Source organism: Thunnus thynnus, chromosome 24 (genome assembly GCF_963924715.1).
Source record: "Thunnus thynnus chromosome 24, fThuThy2.1, whole genome shotgun sequence".
Classification (NCBI taxonomy): domain Eukaryota; kingdom Metazoa; phylum Chordata; class Actinopteri; order Scombriformes; family Scombridae; genus Thunnus; species Thunnus thynnus.
Genome location: NC_089540.1, coordinates 12394741 through 12419421, shown reverse-complemented (window position 1 = coordinate 12419421; position 24681 = coordinate 12394741). Strand labels below are relative to the sequence as shown.

Here is a 24681-nt window from a genome sequence, read left to right as displayed (position 1 = left end):
TGAAATGATAAACATCCTTAAAACATTATTTGAACAATACATTCAAATGTTTTCTTTAACACATTATTAGAACTTGTAGGTAACATTAGCCAATGTTGTGGGAACATTCCCTGCTAGCTGGGTAAATGGAAATAGACATAGAAAGAGGAATAAGAATAGGAATAGGAGCGGAAATAGGAATGAGAATAGAAATAGGAATACAAATATAACTGGGAATAGGACTAGGGATATTAATGAGTGAGAATATATATAGAAATATGAATAGAACTGACATGAGAATAGGAAAAAGAAAATAAACTCTAATATGACTGGGAATGGTAGTAGGAATAGAAACTGGAAAAGAAAATTGGATTAGAAATATGAATATGAATCAAAATGGGATTAGGAATAGTGATGAGAATAGAAATGAGAAAATAAATGGGAATAGGAAAAAATATATATATGGGAATATGAATGGGAATGAGAATAGAAAATGGAGATGAGAATATGTAAAAAGAATGGAAATAAGAATAGAAATGGAGTGTATTAAATCTTGTTTCTTATGATCCACTTGTGTCAGCAGCTGATGCTGATAACATATGTTCACTGAGAGTATTATGGCCACGGCAGCCGACCTCTGACCTTTCTGCTCTTCCCACATTCAGGCTGGGATGTCAATTTCCTTTCCCGTTATCTTACATACGCTGCATTTTATGAAATCAGAGAAACAGAAATCCTCAACGGCTTTAAGCAGTTTTTTCTCGCTCTTCAGGCTCGAGCCTCGTGTCCATTTCTTCTTCTGTTTGTGAATATCGAGGTCTTTGTTTTCATATGAATCAATTAACCTCTGAGATCATGACAGGAGTTCATGTAATGATGCACATATACGAGTGTCACCACAAGATCAACATGTGCATCCTAAAAAATATGCAGTTAAGTATGTTAAAGATGTGCCTGCAAAGTGATTCATGGTATAAATGACCACTTCTACTTTAATACGCTATTTCTTGTATTGTGGTGTATTGGAGATCCTTTCCACCACAGCACTAAGGGTAAATAAATATGCTTTAAAGGAGTAAATGAGCTTGAGCAAAGTGGCCCTTTGAGTCCCCATGTTTGTGGAGGAACTATAATGGATTCTTTAGAGCCGTGAACGGTTTATAGGCATGACAGCCATGTTTCGGCACGATGGGCTTATCCCTACGCAAGGCGCTAAGGATATTAGGGAATCAGCGTAAAGCAGCATGGAAATGATGACTGGAGCAAAGCCTCAGCTCGCTGGTATTATAAGCCCTCAATTCTCCAGCACTCCATCCTTGGGAACGAGGGGGAAGGAGCAGACTTGGCACAGCTCCACAGTGTGATATCCTCCATTATTTCTTGCTCCATCGCTGTTTTAGCCATACAATTAAAAGGATGTCACTCAGTCTAGGGATGGGGCAAATTGAGAGGAGGTCAACGTTGCCTTTTGTGGTGTTTCCTTTTCAAGATGGTGCTGGAATCCCTGTCCTCCATATGGAGATCTGTTGGAATAGTTGGATGAGAGCCAACTCTCTATTGCCTGGCACTGAGTTGCAGCCTCGGATGAAGCACTGACGGCACATGCCAAGCATGAAAACAGACGCCCATAAGGTTCCCTAAATTGAATCCTTTTACTTTCACGTCATAGCACTGTTTTCAGTGTAAATTCGCCATTTTCACAGAAACTGTCAGTGTTTGGTTCTCATTAACAAGGTGTATCTTCTCATTAACAAAGAGCGACTTGTGAAATGGATAAATTCTCTAATTTGCAATCATCCCGCTGTGAAGTCACTATATGTTTCAAGGTTTACCAAAGTCCACAGTGAGCTCACCGAATGAATATCTCCACCCAATCCACCCACGGTGGCTCGACTGTCAGAGACGGACCACGGCAGAAGGATGATTAATGTCCCACCTCTCACCCCCCACTGTGAATTAGAGACCATGGGTCGAAACTATTTTTCTTGGTGAGCAGGAGCACGCTTGTGGCTAAAAAACGGGGCAAACACTGTTTATCATCTGCCTGACGACAGCCCTCCTCGAGGCAAATTAACCGCGCGGCCATATCGACTGGCACGGGCCGGGAGTCAGTGCCCCTTCACTTTGATTAATCTCCCCGTGTTCCTGTTCCAACTCTATCAAAGTAATCTAAGTGAAGACACACAGCATTGATCTGTAAACACAGCATACTACTGTACAGAAAACACACACACTGAGAGGAAAAGACACAACAATTAGCTTCTTCTCCTATGATTAACCAACGGAGGCCTATTTGCATGGACGACTATCATCAGAGAAAGAACTGACTTATAAAAGTGGAAAATATCACATGAGATCATGGTCACTAAACATTGTGACTGTGTTTTAATATTCAATATTAACCAGCACTTTTTTTTGTATAATAAAAGGGTCAAATTACTGTTTTGACTGAATCGTCTCAGTCCTGTGACGATACTGTGATTCGCCAAAACGTCGGCTTTTCATGAGCTAAGAGAACAGCCCTGTTTTCAGCTTCATAACAATGCATTTTTCATGGTTTTTATGGTTTATTTACTTTCAGAAGTAGGATAATTTTCTTTATGCATAAAGAAATACTTCATTCTTCAGTTTACCGCAAAATTTTTCAAAATCACCAAATTTGGAGACGCATCTTTTTCCTTGGATGGCAACAGTTTGTAACTTTAAAGAACATGTTTTAACATGTATATAAAATGCTCTCCTGTGAATAATAATTTGCGTCTAATATGGTTTTTGAACAAAAAAAAAGTTCAGCAACCTTGTTAAAATCCTTAAAATGACATCTTCTTCTTCTTCTCCCTAATTTAAAATTTCAGAAGCTGTAAATATACAAATATTTTTCATTTCCAAGGTTGAACTGATGGACAGAAGATGTCTGCTACTTCCCTGAAAAGTTCATCTTCAAGAGAAACTTTCTCCTGGTGAAAAAAGTCTTCTAGTGTCAAATTCTGTACATACATTATTTTTACACAGTTAAGACTTTAAATTCAGCTCATAACTTTTCATTTCAGACCTTACAAGACTTCAGTTTTCATAGACTTAGTTTTACAGTGAAACAGACTACAAAGATACATTTATAATATGTTTTTGACACAATATGGAGTTTTTGATATTAGATCCCCAATAGATCCTCATTAGGAAATATTTTAATTCTGCAGCAATATTCAGTTCAGTTCAGTAATTCAATATACAATAAAAAAAAATACTACAAAATATAAGAGTATAAAGTGCATAGTGGCAATTAAAAGTGTTACAGAGCCAAAAAACATATGCATGTCTTTTTATATCATTACTTTTGACTTATGTAGGCAAAGAAAATAATTTTCACCTCCAAAGCCCTCTACATTTATACAGTAGCAGGTGAAAGTCCTACATAAACATGAAGCTTAAATGTTTCCCCACCTCATATAAACATTAACTCACAGGTTAGAGAAAGCATGATGTCACTCATGTGTATCTCAAACAAGCTGGACATGTGCAGTTAGACCACCTGCTGCACAACAACGACACAGTAAGTGGCGTACTTTACATCCCGATCTATAAAGTTAGGCTAAGGTGGCAGCTTGTGTGCTCAAAATGTTGTGATAATCCATCTCTTGCGCTGCCCGGCACCGACTGCAACACATATGCAAAACAGTCTGTTTTATGTGTAGCCTTGCCAACGTGTTTGGCAGACGGTAACTGAGCATTTTTATTGTGTTATTTCTGATAACTCATGTGGATCCGCTGCTTTAAATCCTGTGGCGTGACATTAACAGTACAGTATCCTTCTTTTTGTCAGTGATTTTTACATGGAAGACAGATGGAGCTCACATACAGTTTGCATTAAAGTGCATGGGTAGCGTATCACGGCCCTCACAAGTGCAACTTTAGTGGGTCTCTGGAGTCAGAGTGGTTTCCTGTTGTTGTGTCTGTATTAGTAGAAATGACATATGCAGAGAAATGCCTGAATGATGAAAAGAAAAAAAGAACAAAAAGTCAAAAAGTTAAAAGATGTGCAAATGTGGAAACCAAAATTATCATCGAACCTCTAACAAACTGTCCTAAATTAAGTCAGTTAATTTGTTTGTTTTTTCCCCTGAATAATTCAACATCACTTTCACAGTCAACATACCTCACCGAGAGATATTTTCTGCAACTTTTTCCGATGGTGAAATAGTGAAAGTGACAGGAATTAAGTCACATTTGAATTTTAGGACAAAGACATTTTTGGGATTTAGGATTCAACTGAAGGCTGGTATTGATTTACAAACACCCCCCCCCCCTTCCAAAAAAGACTTGAGGAACAGTTTTCGTGTGCTGGATCACTGCAGATTTTGCTTTTAGCTGCACCATGTGGCCGGCATGTTTTGCATTTCCACAAGCAACACGAGTTTTCAATGAGTGGTGACACAGTGAAGTGAACTGATGTCTAAGAGATAAAAAAGCAGTGTAATTGAAGTGGCCTATGTAAGTCACTATACTCAATTGTTTTAAAATGCTCTGTCCTGACTGGAATTTACACAGTTTTTATTTGCCTCATTTGTCATTTCAGGCAGATTGAACAGCTTTGTGGTCTGTTGTGATGTGGCTGCTATTATCCAGATCAGTTTTTTCTGTGTCTGTCTGTTTATTGGTATCTTTTTGTCTGGCTTGAAGAGATGTTTTATAAATCTTCTTTATTTATTTTTTTTGCATTTCTGTTGTTTTTATCTTAATATTTTAGCACTTCTTTCATCAGCCACGTCTCTGAGTTCCATCTATCTGAGTTCAGTAAATAAACAAAACAAAAACTTAACCTTGTCGGCTGTTTTTTTTTTCCAAGAAATACCCTTCTTAACCATGCTGTCCTCATTTCAAACTCCTTGCCAGGTGCACTTGAATTTAAATGATGTCCAGCATACACTGATATCCATCTACAGTTTAACAGGAAGCAGCTGCTAATGCAAAATACCTGCTTATAATTGCCAAGGGTTCTCTAATATTTCATTATCTATTCAATTATCTATTCTATTAAAGAACACCTGAAGTTGAAGCTTTTTTTAAGGAGCACTTGAATGCAACATTTGTGCTGCTTTGCTAAGATTTGCCTTAAAAAGTTATCTATCTTAGAACGAAAATGGGGGGAAAAAGTGCCACATATAATAAAATAAACTTTCATTATAGAGTTGTAGATTTTGAAAATTGCAACATTATGAAACCACATTTTGCATTTAAGTAAGCTTTAAATACACAACAAGATAATAAAACAGTAGGTTATATATTGTTAATGGTGATTCTTTTGGAAATTTTCTGGGTATATTTGCACAATATCGGTTTAAAATCTGTATTTTTGCATATTTTTTCTGTATATTTTTCTCAACTTCACTGAAAACAGTCAAATTAAACATATAACATATAAACTAGTATGAATAACAAAAAGAGGAAACAAAGTGCCATAGAATTAAATTATGATACAATAAAATACAATTAAAATATCTAAATGTATATGTTTTATAATTTTTGGCACGTGACTCTGACGTGTATCAACTTCCGCCGCGGACGTTTCCGCTGCCAGCAAAGATGGCGGCGTCTAGTGCGCGAACCGTGGGCAGAGTGGGCTCCTTTCTGGGAAAATGTGGGAATTGCAGCACGAGTATAAACACAGTCACGTCGCAGCTGAGCCGGCAGGTAAAGTGTGATTTTATGTTTTATAAAATAATCAATTTAGTATTTGAAACAAACGTGAGCGGACAGAGTTTAGCTCCAACACTGACGTCCTTGAGTTAGCATCCTATTGCAGCACCTTGAGCCGAAATTAGCATCACAAAAACATGAATTACAAGTTTGTCAACGTATAATTTAGTTAAATAGTGATGTGGTCACTTTGACATATCTTAATTTTAATTACTGGACTCTTAACTACAATTCGGCTCAACTGTGGCTTCATATCTGAATATAATATCAGCACTTTTTTTTCCTTCTCCAGGTGCTGAGCAGGCGGATATGTGTGAGCTCTGCCCTGCACAGAAAGAACCTGGCGGCTGCAGGACCGGAGAAGTTCACGGTGGAGTTCATCCAGAAGCAGGTGGAGGAGTACAACATCGGGAAACGGCACCTGGCCAACATGATGGGAGAAGACCCCGAGAACTTCACCCAGGAGGACATAGATGTAAGCAGTGGTGGGAGAAGTATTCAGATCCTTTACTGCAGTAAAAGTACCAATACAGCAATGCAAAAATACTCTATTACAAGTATTATCAGCTCGATGTAGTAAAGGTAGTGGTTTGGTCCCTCTGACTGATATATTATTATATATGACATCATTAGATTATTAATACTGAAGAATCAGTGTTAGAGCAGCATGTTACTGTTGTAGCTGCTGGAGGTGGAGCTAGTTTCAACTACTTTATATGCAGTTAGTTAGTTTAGTCCAGTGGTTCCCAACCTCGGGGTCAGGCCCCTCCAAAGGGTCACCAGATAAATCTGAGGGGTCGTGAGATGATTAATGGGAGAGGAAAGAAGAAAAAACAAAGTTCTGATACACAAATCTGTTTTCAGTTTTTAGACTTTTTCTCTAATCTTTTTTTTCATCTGAAAAGTAACTAAAGCTGCCAAATAAATGTAGTGGAGTAGAAAGTACAATATTCCCCTCTGAAATGTAGTGGAGTGGAAGTATAAAGTAGCATCAAGTTGAATTATTCAGCATAAGTACCTCAAAATTGTACCTATTGTACATCCACAGGATGTAAGAAACAGTTGAATTGTGACATTTGCTGCATACGGTGCATGCATGCATTATGTGTGAATGTGTTTAATGTGGCCACTGGCTTGTGAGAACCTTGCAGCTCCAGTTTTGGTGATTTTATTTGGTTCCCTTTGGGCCAGAAAGATTCTGCGGTGCACTGAGGTCATCAGGATGAACTCAAAGATGATGACAGTTAATCAGGAAACAAGTTGTTCATTTGATGGCAGCGTTACATATAAAAGCTTTATTTGTGGCAGATGCTGGAGGAAGACAACTCTAATTCAACCTTCATCCATTTATTGACTACTTTTACATTTACTGTTATTTGCTCTCAGAGGTTCCAAAAAATGTTCCAATTAATGCTTCTTGATATACACAAAGAACAAGCTAATACAGTCTAATAAAACAGACCTGCAGTTTATCCTTATTTTGAAACTGCTGAGGTTTTGATTCAACTTCATGGTTATAAATGCTAATTTTAGACTAATATTAGTTTTAGAAACATTTCTCAGTATTAGTAGTGTGTCAGCAAACAGTAAAAACATCAAGGAACTCTGGATTATTAATATCTTTTGTCCTGCTTCCATATTACTTCTCCTAATTTGCATTCATTGGTTTTGCTGAGTAAAAGTTCAGGGTTGGACAGTTTTATTGGATTAAATGGGTGTAGTGAGTTAAACTGGAGCTGCTAAGCTTCATATAATGTTATTGACACTGTTAATATTTTTGGTGAATTTCATTATAGTGATCATCAGCATATTTTAGTTTAGTTTCCTTTTTTCTAAACAGTGAGAAAAGAAAAGTAAATATTCAACTTACAGTATATGGTCATGTGATGCTGTTTAGCCAGATTTGTGGCTGTTATTGTTGTTTGATTACTTTCATTATTGATTAATCTGTTGCTTATTTCCTCGATGAATCATTTAGTCTATGAAGTATTGCACTTGCAGTTTCTTAGAGGCCACAGTGATGTCTTCAGTTTGCCTGTTTTGTCTGATTATCAGTCCAAAACCTTAATGTATTCAGTTTATCAAGTTGTTTATGACTAAGACGAACAGCAAGTTGTCACACATGAGAAGCTGGAACTAAAAAAAGTTTGGCATTTTTGCTTGAAAAAAGACTGAAAGGATTAATTGATTATCCAAATTGTCACTGATACGTTTTCTGTTGATTGATTAATCATTGCAGCTCTAGTTGTTCTGGCGTCACTCCAAAGATAATCTGACAGTTGCTGTCTGTAAAGCTGAATACCAACGTACATCATTTTATTGCCTCATCGTATTAATAAGAGATCCACCACAGTTTCTTGTTTCATATTCAGTCTCTGTCACAAAGATCTTGCTGTAGCTTCTAACGAGATTCAGTCCCATCGTTATTTCTCATAATACACCTTTAAAACCTGCAACACTTCTTCACTACTTTTTTGGATTTGATACATAAACAAGGTTATAAACAGATATTTACAACTTTTTTAGATTTTTTTTGATGATCAGTAGCAAATTCCAACCTCACATTTGTCCACATTTTTCCTCTCTCGTGTCTAAAAGTCACAGGCAGTTAAAGCGTTTTAAACACTGATCAGATGCCACCTTTCAGGCTGGAGAGCTGTTATGTTTTAAAGAGAAACCCCAGTATGTTTCAATCTGGACCCTATTTTCCAGTCATTTTGGGTCTAAGTGACTAATGGGGACAAAAATTTTTGAAATTGGTCCAGCAGTGAGCAAAGTGCTTCAGCTGGCAGCCGCGAAACAGACTGAAATGTAATCCTTTGGGGCAATTGCACCCGTCAAAGAACATCCACTTAAAGTGTTTGTGTTTGCCACTGACAGGCTCAGATTGTTATTATAAGTGTCTGACGATGAAAGTAAAGGCAGGAACTAGCCACCTGTAGCAGCATTATGGCTAACTGACCAGAGATCTACATCCGGGGCAGATTGGCAGCTAACCGAACCACCTACATATTCATCCACGCGGTTTGTTTACATGTGTGAGGCTGACTTTCACCGCGGTTTCACCAAGAGCGAGTCCAGCTAAACCAAACGCTCCACACGGTCAGAAATATGTGATTTCAACATGTAACTGTGTGAGGAATCGCAGTATGTAAGTCATCCGCACACGCCGGTTTGTTCACATGTGTGAGGCTGACTTTCACTGCGGTTGGACTGTAAGGAAACTAAAAAGTTAGCCATAATGCTGCTACAGGCGGCTAGTTCCTGTGTTTACTTTCATGTTCTTATAATAACAATCTGAGCCTGTCAGTGGCAAAAACCAGCACTTTAGTGGACGTACATTACAAGGATTACATTGCAGCCCGTTTCACATCTGCCAGCTGAAGCGGTCTCGCTCACTACCAGACCAATTTCAAAAATTATTGTCTCCATTACTCACTTAGACCCAAAATGATGGGAAAATAGGGTCCAGGTTGGAAAAATACCAGAATTTCCCTTTAAAGCTCTCATCATCATCATCATCATCATCATTATCACCAGTGGACTCCACAGGCAGAAGGCAGGTGGGGCCATCTCTACTTAATCCACTGCGTCAGGGATATTAGCAACACCCTCAGACACACACCCACATGCTTATTCCGCATTTTGGCAATACATTAGCCCTCGCTGCTCTAACCATTTAGCTTGATTTCCCACGTTCCCCTCGCCCGGTCCCCGGTGCCCCTCAGTAGTAATGAAGAGAGCTGTTGGCGCCAGGCTGTGAAAACCAAAGCGACGGCTAGCATCCTAAACTTAGCCGTGTGGAAGGGAAAGAGGAAAATTTGGGAGGACTGAAGCGGTGCACCTGATAAATCCCTCCTCCTCGGTTCAGAGTCCAGACTGTTCAGGTGTGACGGTGATAAAGACCCCGGCAAAATCAAGAGGATGTTTACAGCCGGGGGGGGGGGGGGGGAAATATATACTGGATATCAGCCACATAAAGAGCCAAAAATAACCTCATCGCATTACTGAAGACATACATTTTTAAAGCACAGGTCACAAATATATAGTTTTATAGTTTGCAGCATGGATGTTGTGTTTTAATTGTTTTTGGACAATAATATCAGGCTTTGTCTACACAGACAATACTTGTTAGTTGGATTTTGTTTTGGATTTGTTGACTAGTATATATCACCAGCTTTTAATCTTATCCTTCAGAAAGTTAAATTAGCGATGAAGACTTTGAAAACATACCTTGAGGAAAGTGGTTTAAAAAAATGTAAAATACCAGCTGTGGCATTTATCATTACACCATCTGCTCTCGACCAAGTTGTCAACTAGGGCTTCAGTTTAAGATTATATTCATTATTGATTAGTCTGTTGATTACTTTCTCCATTAGTCCTTTGGTCTATAAGATGTCAGAAAATGATGAAAAATGTTGATAATTGTTTCCCAAAGCCTAAAATGTTCACAAACCAAAGATATTCAGTTTACTATCATAAATATTATTCTGGTGCTAAAGAAAGCAGGAAATATTCACATTTAAGAAGCTGGAGCCAAAGACTTTGGCATTTTCTTCTTAAAAAATGACTCAAAACAACTAATCATTGCAGCTCAACTGTTTGCTTAAGTCATTCAGCTTCTTTGAAACAGTCTTCAGTTAAAGAATAGTAACATCCGAATGAGCCTAGAAATTATTTATTGATTGTTTACCATGTTTTGTAGGCTCTTAGAAGTCTTTATTGTTGTTTTTTCTTTATTTATGATTAAAACAACTTGCCAGTAATGCAGCCTGTGCCAGAGTAGTTTGTTTGGTTGTTTATTGAGACGATGAAATAAGTTTGTCTCTAACTCTGTTGCTGTTACCGTCTTCTTTCACTACTTACACATTACTGTGGTTTGTTGTAGATTAGATCACTTTTAGCCATGAATGTTGCTGCTTTTAATCATAACAAAAACACATGGATGCATGGCAGTATAGTTAGTATCATCAGGGATGTGCAGAGGATTTTTTTTAGAGGGGTCCAAATTCATTAAAGGCGATCTTTGCATGACAGTACCCGCTTTGCATGGGATGTGCGACGACAATAATAGTCCCCCCCCCAGATGTTAGTTCCATGCTGCTGATCTCTGTCAGCTACACTCAGAAACAAGATCTTGGTACTGAGTATATTGCTGTGTCACGCTGGATGTAGCAGGAATAACAGGAATTTATTTATTTATTTATTTTAAAAACACCCCAGAAAGAGGGCGATTTCTCTCTAGGAGGCCAAACGCAATAATGCATCATCATTATTGTCAACTATTTGGCTTGAAATGAGTGTTACGTCGTCGTCTGTTGACCTGTCGAAGCTTTGTGTCCCTTATTGTTCCGTCACGAGTCAGACGGCCTTTTGCCGAGTTTGAGAAACGCCGCAGAGACGATAAAAGAGGACAGTTTTGATCGTGTCACCCAGCATGTTCAGAATTTAGCGTGATTGATTTCACCGTGTCGTAGGAATTTGTAAAAATCCGACAGCCTCCTGCGACGTGGCTCCGCTTGATCGTTCGGGTTGCTCCCCTTCTTTCTTCCTCTGTCACTCTGTCTTCGCCCCTCGGGGATCTCTGCCATATTGTGCTGAAGCTCAGGGGACGCACAGGTGTGTCTTCATCTGTTCCCTGCCTCTCCCTGCCTGTCTTCCCCTGTTCCTCTTTTCTTTTTACCCTTTAACTTCTCCTCACTTGTCTGCTTCTCACACTCTCTCTCACACACACACACACACACACACATTTCCTCCGACCAGTCCTTTTCTTCCTGCTTTCCGTCGTTTTGACAACCTTAAAGGCAGCAACCTGCTCTCTCCGCGCAGCACCTGCTGCCTCACTAATTGAACCGACAGAGGAGGGAGAAGAAAAAAAAAAAACCCCAAAGAAGAAGAGGAGCGGAGAGATGGTGGGATGGAGAAAGAGAGAGATGAACAGACTGTCTTGATGAGTGTGGCGGGGCCAACATACTTCCTGTCTCCCTCTCTTCTCTCACACACACATTTACAGTGCCATCTGTAGCTCTGCTAATGACCAAACACACACACACACACACACACACACACACACAGAGCAGAGGATGAACTTGGAGTGAACTGTTGCATGTCCACAGCGTCCTCTGCTCACTGTCAACAAAGCCAAAAACTTGTGCCTTTTTCTGCTTGTTTTCCCTCCACTAAGTTCAGATGCTGCAGTAACACAACTACACACACACACACACATATATACACACACACACATCACACTCGCCTTTCCTTGAACCCGCAAGCAGCTTGCGCCTCTTCTTCTGTCACTTTCACCGTCGTCCGTTGGTTGTGACCTCTGCTGTTGGGAAATGTCAGCTCGGTCATAATCTGCCATCAACGCATCTCTCAAACTGCCATTTTTTTTTATTTTTTTTTTAATACTTATTTATTAATTTATTTTCTTCTCTCTCGCCCACAGAGGAGCATCGCCTACCTCTTCCCCTCCGGCCTGTTTGAGAAGAAAGCCCGGCCCCTCATGAAGGTACGTCTGTGTGGATTACACTCATTTAAACTAAGCTGTGTTTGGCTGATATTAAAATAAATAGTTTTCATGATACGAGTAAATATGAAACTGGTTTAACACTTTTAACCACAGCGTCAGTGGTTCCCAACCTGGGGCTTGGAACCCCTCCGAGGTCTCTAAAGATAAACCTGAAGGGTCACAAGCTGTATTATGAAAGGGAGGAAAACATTTTACTCAAGACTAGGCTCATTTTTTATTGACTTTTCTCTCATTTATGCTTTTTTCTCTTGTAAAATACTGCCTACTGTCTTCTTCTTTTACTTCTGTGATATAGCCATAACCTGTGATGTGGTCACATGATGCACTTGCTACTGCTTCATTTTAAAGGCTCATAGTTTCAGCTGCCACCATTAAGAAAATATCACACATCACACACTGTGATATAAATTCTACTCTACTTGGAAAAAGTCCATTAAGTGCTATCAAGATATATTTATAAAATATATATATATATGGTCATGGTTAAAAGGATGCTCCAGCAATTTAGTATTGCACCTCCTGTAAAGTCAGGGGACTTGCTAGAGACAGATTAAAAAAAAAAAAGCAAAGTTAAAATCTGTGCAGCAGAGGCTCAGTCCTGACTTTGAGTCAACTTCTAAAATCACTTAATGTTCAATATTCAGTTTTTCTCTACCTGGTGTTTGACTATGATACTCAACGCCAAGCTGTCACATGATTGGTAGATTTCATCTTTAACAGACTTTTTTATTTCTCACTACATGTGTGGTCACATCAACACAGTCCTATAAAATAAGCAGGAACTACTTTTTCTGCTTTAAGTCAAAAGTCGTGTTTAAATGTTTTCTGACACGTTTAAAGTATGTAACTGTCCCTCGTGTTATTTGTACATCAGTGACGAGGAAAAGCTTATAAGAATGCAAATATATAAACATTTACAAACAAATGAAGGCTCATAAAACTGACAAATTTAAACTAAACAGGGAGACAGGTGGCGAATAATTGCAGCAATACTTTATTCACATTAAAAGATGACACATTGCATAATTATCGGGATTTTCTCTGCTGATTTTTGCATCTAGGGCTGCTACGGAGTCGAAGGTGACGTCTTCAAATGTCTTGTTTTGTCCGGCCATCAGTCCACAAACCAAGAATATTCATTTTACCGTCATGTACGATAAAACATTGTAAACATTTGAGAAGCTGAAACCAGCAAAAAAAAAAAAAAGACTAAAATGATTGTTCAATTATCAAACTAGTCGCTGATTCATTTTCTGTCAATCAACTAATCGATTGCAGCTCTAAATGCATCAGCTGGACCTGAAATGACTCTCAGGATGAGAAATAAAGTCATTTCAGGCCTCTAGAGGGTAAAAATATATATAAAATAAATGATTCTCTCTAGAAAACCTTCAGAAAAATGTCTAAAATGTCACACAAATTCTCTTCTGTGTTCATTTCCAGCATCCAGAGGAAATCTTTCCAAGGCAGAGAGGTCTGTATCACGTCCATTATGAAAAATGATTTACTGTGAATGTTTTCCTGAATGTAGAGTTGTGTAAACTTTCTCTCTCTCGTCCTTTTTAAAGCTGTCCAATGGGGAGAAGACAGACGGCCTTTCCACTTCCTGTTCTACACGGGCAAACAGTCCTACTACTCTCTGATGCATGTGAGTACTGCAGGCAGCTGGAAGAAGCACTGTCAGGTTTTTTTTTATGTGAGGTGGAGGTAAATCCTCATCCAGCTCAAATCCCTAGTTCTTCCCAGCTTCCCCCCACTCCACCTGCCCTCCCCCTCCCCCTCCCCGCCTCCCCGCACCCCTCGGGTCATATCCTATTCAGAGAGAGTGAGTTGAGAGAAGGCTGCGCCGTCTCCCGTCCCCCCCCCCAGGAGAGCCGACGTCAGATCCTCTTTTCCACACAGAGAGCTGCAACTGAATAGAGCCGGGGTGAAAGAGAGGTGGGAGATTAGAGGAGGGTGAGACAGACGGAGGAGCTGGATTTTAGGGTCAAAGGTCGTCCGGATGAAAAGGCGATTCACTGGGGGATTCCTGTATCTACCTGTGGTCCAGAGGTGATGAACAGTCAGCTGAAATTGTTTGTTTTCTCTGCATTTTGAGTACAAAATCAGGAGCGCTGACTGGATTATTACAGATATATGTCATCAGTGTGTGTGTTGGCTGATTAAATGAATGAAATTGTAATACAGAAATGCCAAATATGAGCAGTTTGAGGCATTATTGTCAGAAATGTTTGTCTGTTGTTGCATAAATATTATATATTTAATATCGGCTGAAAAATCGTCATTGGATTCTTAAAAACTTCTTAATCACCCTCAAAAACCCTCGAGCAGTTGTGCTTTACTGTTTAGTGGATAAGTCGTATTGAAACAATCATACATAGTCTTTAGTATAGTTATTATGTTTTCTCACAATGAGTTAAATCACTGCAGAAATGACTCTTTATTGTCTGAACTTTTGGGTCTCTACAGTTCACAGGATGCAGTAGTCCCAGTAGTCTTAGGTGTTATGAAGAAGTACCTGTCTGGTTCTTTAGTTTTTGAAAAGTGCCACATAAATAAAGGTTCCATGCAACAGATTCTCAAATGACTTTCCAGAAAAGGTGCTGCTGAATCATAATATATATAGATATGATAGAGGATTTTATTCATAATTCCCACTCTTCTCCTATGAGGTGTTGTTGTTTCAGATTTGATCCAAGCTTCTTTTTTTTATGCTTTTTGCACCAAAAATGTGCCAAAAATGCCTTTCACCTCACTGCTACTGGGACAGTCTCAGTGGCAGAGATCTCAAAACCTCTCCAAATTCAACCAAAACTCTGTTTCATTAGCTTTAAGGAGGTGAGCTAGACTGTTTTTTTTTTTCAGACTTGGTGTCTGTTTCTTTACATTTGGCCCTTAGCAGTAGTACATTCTGTGTCCTTCATGGGTTTGAAGGCAATAAAATAAAAGAAAAAGGGGGAAAAAAATAAAGGTTTCATTTGGCTTTTGTAATGTATATATGATGAATAAGCTACAGCATGTTCCCAAACACACTGAGATCCCGATAAACAAAAACACATGGATTTATGTGTTGAGATGTGGAGATGAAGAGGGGAAAAAATATGTTTTGATATGTTCGGGAGTGTTTTTGTGTCCGGGGTTCAAAATCGTGTTTGAGGTGCGGCACGTCTGGCTTGTCAGGCTTTGTCCCGCCACGGGGAGCGACTCCTCCACAGGGATTTTGGAGGGAAGTGAGGTGGGGGCAGAGCGGGGTTGGTGAGAGGAGGGAGAGGGGTAGTTGAGACCCCCTGTGGGAGGCCCGGGGACCTCCTCCTCTTCTTCCTCCCATCTTTTGTTGCGTTCAACGTATTCCCTTCCTCAGTGCTGCCGCTGACCTTGCTCAAAGACGTTTCATAGATAAGAGGCGTGTGTCTGTATCTAAAACACAGAGAGAGAGGTATGATCTCTGAATATTGGTCCACACTTCTTACACACACACACACACTAACACACACTATTGTGCCCTGCAGCAGCAATCTGCACCCCCTGCTGTTGGTTTAAATAGGTATGTCAGACATGTCTGAGAGCTCGTGCTGCCTGTCTGTATGATTGCAGGCTCAATCACTCCTTTTTTTTTTTTTTTTTCTTTCCCCCCTTCCTTGCGTTAACCTTTCCTCTCCCTGTTTTCCCCCTTGTTTCTCCTTTCATTCCTTGCCATCTTATGTCCAAGATATATATTTTTTAAACTGGTTATCACCTCAGGAGTGTTGCCAGGAGGGGGCAGTGACGTGTAAAGCAGCCTCTCTGCTCTGCTGCTCTCCTCATCCAGCGTGCTACATTAACCTGCTCACTGCTCCGCTGAGCCCTTTATGGCCACAACCCTGGGGAACCCTAAAAACACCCCCCTCCCCTCCCCCTCCCACCCCCCGTTTCACTTTAACCCTATCTAAACCTGCATAGCAAATAAACACACGCCACACTCAGGAGGAGATATCCCACCAGAGCGCTTATTGCTTCACTATACTCCTCTTCCTCTCTGAACTTGAAGCTCTTGCAAATAAAGAGCACTTTATTGAATAGAGAGAGTTTAGCTCGAGCTGTCTGTCTCTGTAACAGGCTCGACTTATATGTATCCAGATACTGGCCCTCTGCTCTCTTTTCATCCGGCCAATCCATGCGAATTATTCCTCACTATTGTAGGCCGCAGTGTTTGCAAACGTGTAACGCAAGCTCCTTATCAAGCCTCCCTCCTCTCCTCCTGCCTTCTCTTTTTTTTTTCCTGATTTTCTATTACCCTCCTTTTTTTTTTTTTTTTGCAAAGAAAATTGGTTTTTGCTTGATGTTTGCTTTTTTTTTTTTTTCCTCTCGCTCGCTCTCTTTTTTTCACCCCTCCGTCACTGGTCGGAGTGGCAGCGGATTAGGCACACTCTATCAAGAAGGAATTAAACAAACATCTGGTGAATAATTGACGGGGAAATGAGTTCTCACCCAGGCGCTGGTTGGCTGAGGTGGGGGTGTCTGCCTCGGGGACGTGACCAGCATGCCCACCCTCCCACCCCCCCACCCTCCTTCTGTCTGTCTGTATGTGCCCGTCGCCATGACACACTCCCCTCGGGTGATTCCCAATGCGACGTTGATCTAATGACGAGCGAGCTCTGAAACTGTCCTGTCGTTTATTTAGTTTTTGTTTTGTTTTTTTTTGCTCCAGCAGCATTAGTTCGTTTAGCTTCAGGCCAGAATACATACACAGGTGCAAGGGTCAATTCAGTCCAGACTGTGTGAAGTATAATATGATTTTGTCATATTTCAATAGGTCAGAACTGACAAACTTCTGTAAAACGTACATATTTCTCAATGTAAACTCAGTCAAATGAATGAGAGTTTAAACACTAGTCTTGATAGCATGAGACTCTTGTTTTGTCATTCATTTAACTCTTAAACAAAAACAATATTCACAATGACAAACTCCAGGGTAACATCTAATGGTTGTTTTATTTTTTGATTAATTTAGTCTATGAAATATCTAAAAAAAAAATGGTGAAATATGCACCTCACAAGTTCCCAGAGCCACTCAGAGTGCGTGTTTTGTCCAACCAAAAGTTTGAAGTCCAAAGATATTTAGTCTACGATACTGAATATATCTTCCTGGAAGTCAAAATCAAGGGTTTCAGCCTGCTCTGAGTTTCAAAGTTACATCTACTTCCTCCTTGTGATGCTGTCGGATCGTTCACACATGCTCACAAATAGCCGTCCGTGGCGTAACCTTTGTTGCTAAGGTTGTTCCATGCGTTGTCCACTTGTATATTTCGGATCAGATTCAGGCTCGAACATGTACTGATGTATTTGAGAAGCTGACGATTTGAGTAAAGAACGAGAAAAAGAAGTGAAATCCAACTACTACTGTTTGTTTACGTCTGCCGAGGGGCAGCTTCCGGAGGATAACCAATCAGAACAGAGTGGGCTCATCAGGAGGCGGGCCTTAAAGAGACAGGAGCTAAAACGGCCTGTTTCAGACGGAGGCTGAACTGAGGGGCTGCATAAAGAGCTATTAGAAGATAAATAAGAAGTTTTTTTAACTGTAAATCATGCAAAGATATTCCAGTAGAGTCCCAGAATATAAATATAAACCTGGAAATGTGCACGATATGTCCCCTTTAATCCTCGATCCAGTCCACTCTCAAACTGCCATCACTTCCACTCCACACACACCACAGTCCTGTAACCCCTCAGAAAGGGCCACACATGGAAGGTTTCCGCCAGTCTCACCGGGCCGGATGCCAATTTAGACAAGGCCACTGCCCAGCTCATGGATGGCTAGCTCGCTCTGCATGGCAGCTCCTGCTGTGGGGAGAGGGAGGAGAGCGGGTGTAAGGAAAAGGAGAGTAGGGGTCCACGCCTGGTGGTCACCCCCAATTCAATTTTCCCAGCCTGTTAAATCCACCAGGGGATGTGGGAATCTGCCTTTTTGTGAAGCACTTATGTGTAGGAATGTGTTATTTTCCCAATACTCTTAACATCAGCAAGCAAATATGCAGATTATGAATGATGATGATGTTTGCTTTTGGTGCATTTTCAGGAATTATACGGCAAAATCCTGAACATAGAGAAGTACCAAGATCGTCTGAGAGCCAAAGGAGTCTTGTCCAAAGACGTCAAGCAGATGTAAGTGGAGGAAGAGAGTTTTTACACTTGAGATGTGAAAATGAACATCGGCACATTGCAGCATTTTTTTTTTTAATTCTACAATTTTTTTGGCATTGTAATAAAAAGTGAGTATTTTACATTCAGAAGTACAGTTCAGTAGGTTTTTCATGATTCTCTTGCAACTCACATAAGTGCTTATGATGAGAGACCACAATCATTGTCACATGATGACGTCACATGATTCCAGTAATATATTAAAACCGTTTCTAAAGGCTTTGAAACGGCTTCAGATGGCCGTTTGAATCAGGAAAGCTCTCTTGAATCTTGACTCGGGTGAAAATGTCGGTGTTTCTGTCTCCCGTCAGCTCTCTGGGCACAAGCAGGTGGCTCCTGAAGGAGGAACTGGAGGCGCTGCTGGTGGAGACCATCTCCACTCACGATGTGAGAACACAGCATTTCTTTCCTCCCATCCTCTTCTTCCTCAGCTTATCTGTTATTTTTCTTTTTAAAAGCTTTAAAATGAAAAGTAAAGATCAAAAATCAGTGAAGTTCAGCACTTAATTAGAGTTGTGTTTTGTTTTCTTTTAGTACAATCGCTTCATCCAGCTGATGGAGCGTCTGCTGTCTATGCCCTACTGCGCCACTGAGGAGGAGTTTGTCCTGCGTTACCGCCAGCAGCTAGAGGCCCAGTCCAGGAAGCAAATGGTCGCGCCGCTGGAGAGGGACGAGCGGGGCGTGGCCTTCAGCACCTCAGATGGTAGATACACACCAGCAGTGCTGCGATTCTCAAATTTACTTTGCTATTTTTCTCATTTACAAGCCAAATTGGAAGTTTTTAACACTTCCTGTTTGGTAAAAAAATGTTCTGCAAAGATGCATCTTGTCTTCATCAGCTTCATCAGTGATGTTATAGATTCACCATATTTGCTCAAATTTAATTCTGTTGTCACATTTAAATCTACAAGGAGACACATTTGTGATATTTTATTGAGTTAAAGCTACCACAGTGCGTCAGTCAGACTTCTCTCTCTAGACCTGCACCAGCTTCTCGACACGGAGATAGTTGTGAACAGAAAATGATTAATCTATTACAAGTGGAACAAAACACATCTTTGCCTTCTGAAAATCCGCTTTCATACTACTTGGGTCTCATTTTTGTAGTTTTTGTCATCATTTTTATCAGTGAGGCTAACATTGTTGATTTCTGAGTCAAACATGTAACAAGAAAAAAATGAAGGCAAACCTCCTGTCAAACTTTACTGTAGCAATGTGTTCCCAGATCTCAGCAGTTACACTTTAATGTCATCATAACTGATAGAAATCACGGCCAAATCTACAGAAATAGATCTAAAGATTTAGCTTAAATCTCAGGTCAAAGAAGCAAAAAGTTTGTTGATGTTATGCTTGAAAGGAAACCTAAAGTTGTCGATATCTCACCTTCTACTGCAGTTTAGAGGCACCAAAGTTCAGCTTTAATGTAAAACATTTAAATGTCTCCATAAATGGCTGATTAAGCTCATTTACAACTGTCTTTTTCAGTGAATTTCCCTCTGTGTTGATTGTAATAAATGATAAATATGAAGTTAATGTGTGTGTGTTTCACTCTCAGGCCGAAGGAAGACGTCGAACTCCTCCGTGGTGCTGAGAGACTGCGGCTCAGGACGCATCACCATCAACGGCCAAGAATACCTGCACTACTTCCCCGTCCTACAAGACAGGTAGGAGAGCTGCGCGCGAGTGTTTCCACCACCGTGAACAAATAAAGCTTTTCCGCATTACAGGCTCATTCATAGATACCGTTTTCCTTAAAATGCACGACGTGATGTGTTTTACTCCCTCTCTCCTTCCCGCAGCCAAAAAAAAATTAAAAAAGCAGCTTTTTCACTCTTCACAGCATCGCCTGTTTTTTTTTTTTTTTTTATTTATCTCCTTGTTGTAAGTTAATTACACAGTTGAGTGATTGCGTGTGCGTGTGTGTGTGTGTGTGTGTGTGTGTGTGTGTGTGTGTGTGTGTGTGTGTGTGTGTGTGTGTGTGTGTGTGTGTGAGAATGTCCAGAGCTGGTGTTGTCACGCAGTGTGAGGACGGGCTGTAATTGGAGCAGAGAGGTGACAATTGACTTTGTCAGCAGCCATAGGCCATTCAGCCTGAGACGCCATCCAGAACACACACACACACTTTCAGCTTCACACACATACACACACACAACCTTATCCTATTCCTGCTGAGTCAGAAGTTACTCTGTAATATGTGGTGGTGAGATTGTAAAAGAAAGCTTTTCACAGTGCCGGGATCCTCTGCGCTTGTCTGAAAAGTCACCCAACCAGACATTAAATTAACTAAGCCGCTGCCGTTGATACCGCTATCTGTTAAATAACACACACTCCTGCTCTGCCTATTCAACCACACTTCATTCTTTCACCTTCTTTTTTTTTTAAATTTTTTTTTTATTATTATTATTATCTCTCGGTCATTTTCTTCTCGCCGCTCTTTTTATTCCTCACCTCTCCGCCCGCAGAGAGCAGCTGATGTTCCCGCTTCAGTTCATGGGCATGCTGGGACGCTTCGACCTGGAATGCACCGTCAGCGGCGGCGGACGGTCCAGCCAGGCGGGGGCGCTGCGGCTCGCCATCTCCCGGGCCCTGCTCAGCTTCCTGTCCGAGGGAGAGGTAGAGACCATGAGACAAGGTGGGTTTTGTTGTGGACGATACTAGTAGGGGGGGGGGTTGGATGTTTTAGTCCATTTACTCCAAAATATGTGTAATTTACATCTCTGCTGATGATTATCAGATTGATTTCCAACCTTTCTAAGGAGCAATTAGCTAAAAAACAACTTCAGAGGCTTTAAAAAAAGTGTGACATTGTGTGATATTTGAAAATGAAGAAAATCTGCTACAGCATAGCAACATTTTCTTTTTCAGTTTGTCTTGTTTATTTGATTTTCTAACAAAAATAACTTAAAGCCAAACTGTCGAATTTGAGATTCTTCCATCAAGCACCTGAACACAAAAAAAACAGTTTCTGCTCTTTAACTGCATTTAAGATCAGAAACTATAAGATAAACTTATAAGCAGCTGTAAAATAATGTTCAGGCATATTGAAATTATTTGAAACCAAACAGACTTTTACGCAGCAAATCGATCTAAAAACTTACGATATGCTTTAAAAATCAGCAGCAGAAATGCAGAACACACTAAAGCTGCAACTACTCATTAATCATCAATTAGCAAATTAATCACTTTGCCTATAATATGTCAGAAAATAGTGTAAAATGCCAGTTGTGACGTCCTCAAATGTCTTGATATTCAGTTTACTATCATGTATGACTCATAAAAACTTCAAATCCTCACATTTGAGAAGCTCCAGCCAGCAGGTGTTTTGGCACTTTCGATTGAAAAATGACTCATATGAACATTCAAATATCAAAAATAGTTTCAGATTAAATTTGTATCAATCGACTAATTATTGCATCTGTAGAGGAAACTGCAGTTAATGCACCAAAATATCCAAAATCAGCGGTATGTTCCTTTACAGTAGAAATGAAATGATGTAATTTTGTTCCCTTCAGGTGATGTAATATGCAGCAGGTTGAGTTTTTATACAAACCTGTGTTACTTTTTCTTTCTACATTGTTATTCTCTGACTAAGTTATTTGATCTTCTTATATAAGACTGTTCAGATGCCAATTTCAGCACAAGAATTTAATGTTTCTTCCTTTTTTCTAGCTTACTACAATATATTTTTGAACAGACGTATTATTTATTCTGGTATATGTGATGATGAATCTGATGTAGTGTTTGATTTTTTCTAATTTCTTGGAGATGTTTATCACTATAAATATGGGTGTTTTTCCATTTTTACAAACGTTCTGACCTGACAAAGATCCGAGTCAGATGGAAACGTTGTCTTGATTAAATATCGTGGCGTTAAGTGTGCAGGCGTGACCTTCTTTCATTTCTGACTGACATCCACAAGAAACAGATCATGTCCTCAAGTATAAAACACTGACAATATATAACATGGATTAATAATATATACAGACGTTATATTAAATTTATTTCCTATATTGCAGAACTGATTATTAACACAGTCCAACAGGTTAGAATAGGATAACTGGGGCTACCATTGTATTTTTATGGTTCTGTCTATCAACTGGAATATTTTATATTGTAGTATTATTACTTTTAGAAACCAAACTTGTGTCTGGAGGCTGTAATTTGTGATGTTTTCTCTCTGCACCTCACTGATGAACAGGTTCTTCCTTGTTGGAGTTATTGCTTGGTTGATCCGCTGTTATATTGATGAATGAATGACAAGTTCAGGGAGAAAATTAATCTGCAACTATTTTGATATTCGATGAATCGTTGTGAGTAATTTTTAAGATTGTTCCAGATTTATAAATGCAGTTTTTCTGGTTTCTTCAGGCTTCTGTGATAGTAAACTGAATATCTTTAGGTTGCAGACTGTTGTTCGGGACAAAACAAGACATTTTAGGTTTCATCTTGAGCTTTGGGAAACATTTTTAACCGTTTTCTGAGATTCATAGACCAAACAACTAATCGATTAATCTAGAAAATAATCAACAGATTAATCGATAAAGCAAATAAGGTAAGACAAAGATAACAAGAAAGAAGATGTGTAGACAGTGTCGGCAGAAAACTACAAGAGACTTCAAGAAATCTCAACCTGCAATGAAAAAAGATGGAAATAAAGAAATAAAGATGACAAACCAGTCATCCAAAAAGCAACTCAGTGATTAACCAGTATTTTTCTCCTCTTTCCATCATGTTTCATCCGTCAGCTGGTCTGCTGACCCCTGACCCCAGAGTGAGAGAGAGGAAGAAGCCGGGTCAGGAGGGAGCGAGAGAGAAATTCACCTGGAAGAAACGCTGAGGAGGAGGAGGAGGAACATTCACACCGACTTCCTCTTACGCCCCAGTTTGAACTGATCTCATTGTTCCCAGAGGCCACGTCACTCGTGTCTGATTTAGTTTATTTAAGCTCCCGGAAGAACAACCAGCTGAATGTCTCATACAGCTGCCATGTTTTCCAGATGCAGCTCCTCCTCTACGAGCTGCAGTTTGCTCCCTCGGCCACCAGATGGAAGTCTATGTCAAGGAATGAATAAGTTGAACATGTTTATCAGTGTATGAATCAATAAATTAAGTATTTTTTTCTCATAAAAACGTGGTTTCTTTGTATTTTTTTGTATTTTTCTTGTTTTGCCATTTGACATGTTTATTTATGATTTTGGTGTAATTCAGACGAGATACCAGCAGATACTGATTTAAAGTCTGGAAGATGCCTAAATATGTTAAGTAAAGCAAGTAAATTACATTTTTTGATCTGCATTGCACAATGAAATATGTAGCTGAGGAGTTTAACTTGGTTAAACTAATATTTCTTTTTATGAGTTTTCTGCAGCTGCAACTAATAATTTTGTTTTATTACAGATGAATCACTCATGAAGTCTATAAAATGTCAGACAGAGCAAAACCAATGATTTTTATCTTTAATGTGACAAGATTTCCTTCCCAAATCTTAAATTCACAATGATATAAAACAGAAATTCAGCAAATACTTAGATTTGAGAGGCTGGAGCCAGCAGATGTTTAGCATTTTGCTTGATAAATAATATTAATTAACAATCAAAAAATATTTTAAAAAATTCTCTCTTTTAGCCAATAAATGCTTAATCTCTAAACTGGTACCAGTTTGGTGCCATAACCTGATTTTTCCTCCCAGATTTAATTTGGTTGATACAAATGTCTATAAAACTATGGAATAATAAAGAATAGGTTTTTAAGATATTGTAGATGACCAGAGTCTTAATGGCTTTCTGATTTGTTTGTCCTTAAGCTTCATTCTTTAATTTGCTGGGTTTGCTTTGAGACCATTTACAACTTGGCAAATAAATAAGATTTTAAATAAAAACAGATCTGTTGATAGTTTGTCCATTTAAAAAAATCACATTTTTTCTGTAAATGAACAGGCTAAACGTTCAATATCGATCAAAAACTATATAACATTAATACACTCATAAAATAAATGTAAAATGGTTTCTGTGCAACTGTTCAGACATGTCGACTTATACATTTGTTTTAGAAATGATGCAATAACCTGCTTCAACCGCAAGATGTCGCCAGATGTGTATAAATGTAAACCAGGTGTGTCTCTTAATTATAACACACCTGCTGAGAACAATTGATCATGAATTGAATTGAATTGAATCAAATTAATAGATTTATATGTGAACTGTGTCTCCTGCAGTAAAAGTTATTAGTTGTGTGCTTGGAAAGAGATGGTCGGGGGGAAAAAAATGCTTGTGCGTAAAATGTGTAAAATGAAATTTTAC

The 24681-nt window shown here is 39.4% G+C and overlaps 1 protein-coding gene across 1 annotated transcript; it reads left to right on the top strand.

Annotated features, from left to right (window-relative positions):
- Positions 1 to 5516: 5516 nt before the first annotated feature.
- On the top strand, positions 5517 to 23512 carry mrps9 (mitochondrial ribosomal protein S9). The gene is made up of 11 exons (XM_067583705.1): positions 5517 to 5667; positions 5966 to 6148; positions 12122 to 12184; positions 13649 to 13679; positions 13774 to 13853; positions 18261 to 18346; positions 18694 to 18769; positions 18917 to 19085; positions 19938 to 20046; positions 20845 to 21014; positions 23128 to 23512. The coding sequence occupies exons 1-11, from the start codon at positions 5560 to 5562 to the stop codon at positions 23217 to 23219; spliced, it is 1167 nt and encodes a 388-aa protein (XP_067439806.1). The 5' UTR covers positions 5517 to 5559; the 3' UTR covers positions 23220 to 23512.
- Positions 23513 to 24681: the final 1169 nt, after the last annotated feature.

What these genes read in the sequence shown, in the direction of transcription:
- mrps9 (XM_067583705.1), top strand. Translation starts at nt 5,560, where the DNA reads ATGGCGGCGTCTAGTGCGCGAACCGTGGGCAGAGTGGGCTCCTTTCTG. An exon ending in TCACCCAGGAGGACATAGAT is followed by an intron (nt 6,149 to 12,121) that starts GTAAGCAGTGGT and finishes TCTCGCCCACAG; the next exon opens with AGGAGCATCGCCTACCTCTT. An exon ending in GGCCTTCAGCACCTCAGATG is followed by an intron (nt 19,086 to 19,937) that starts GTAGATACACAC and finishes TTTCACTCTCAG; the next exon opens with GCCGAAGGAAGACGTCGAAC.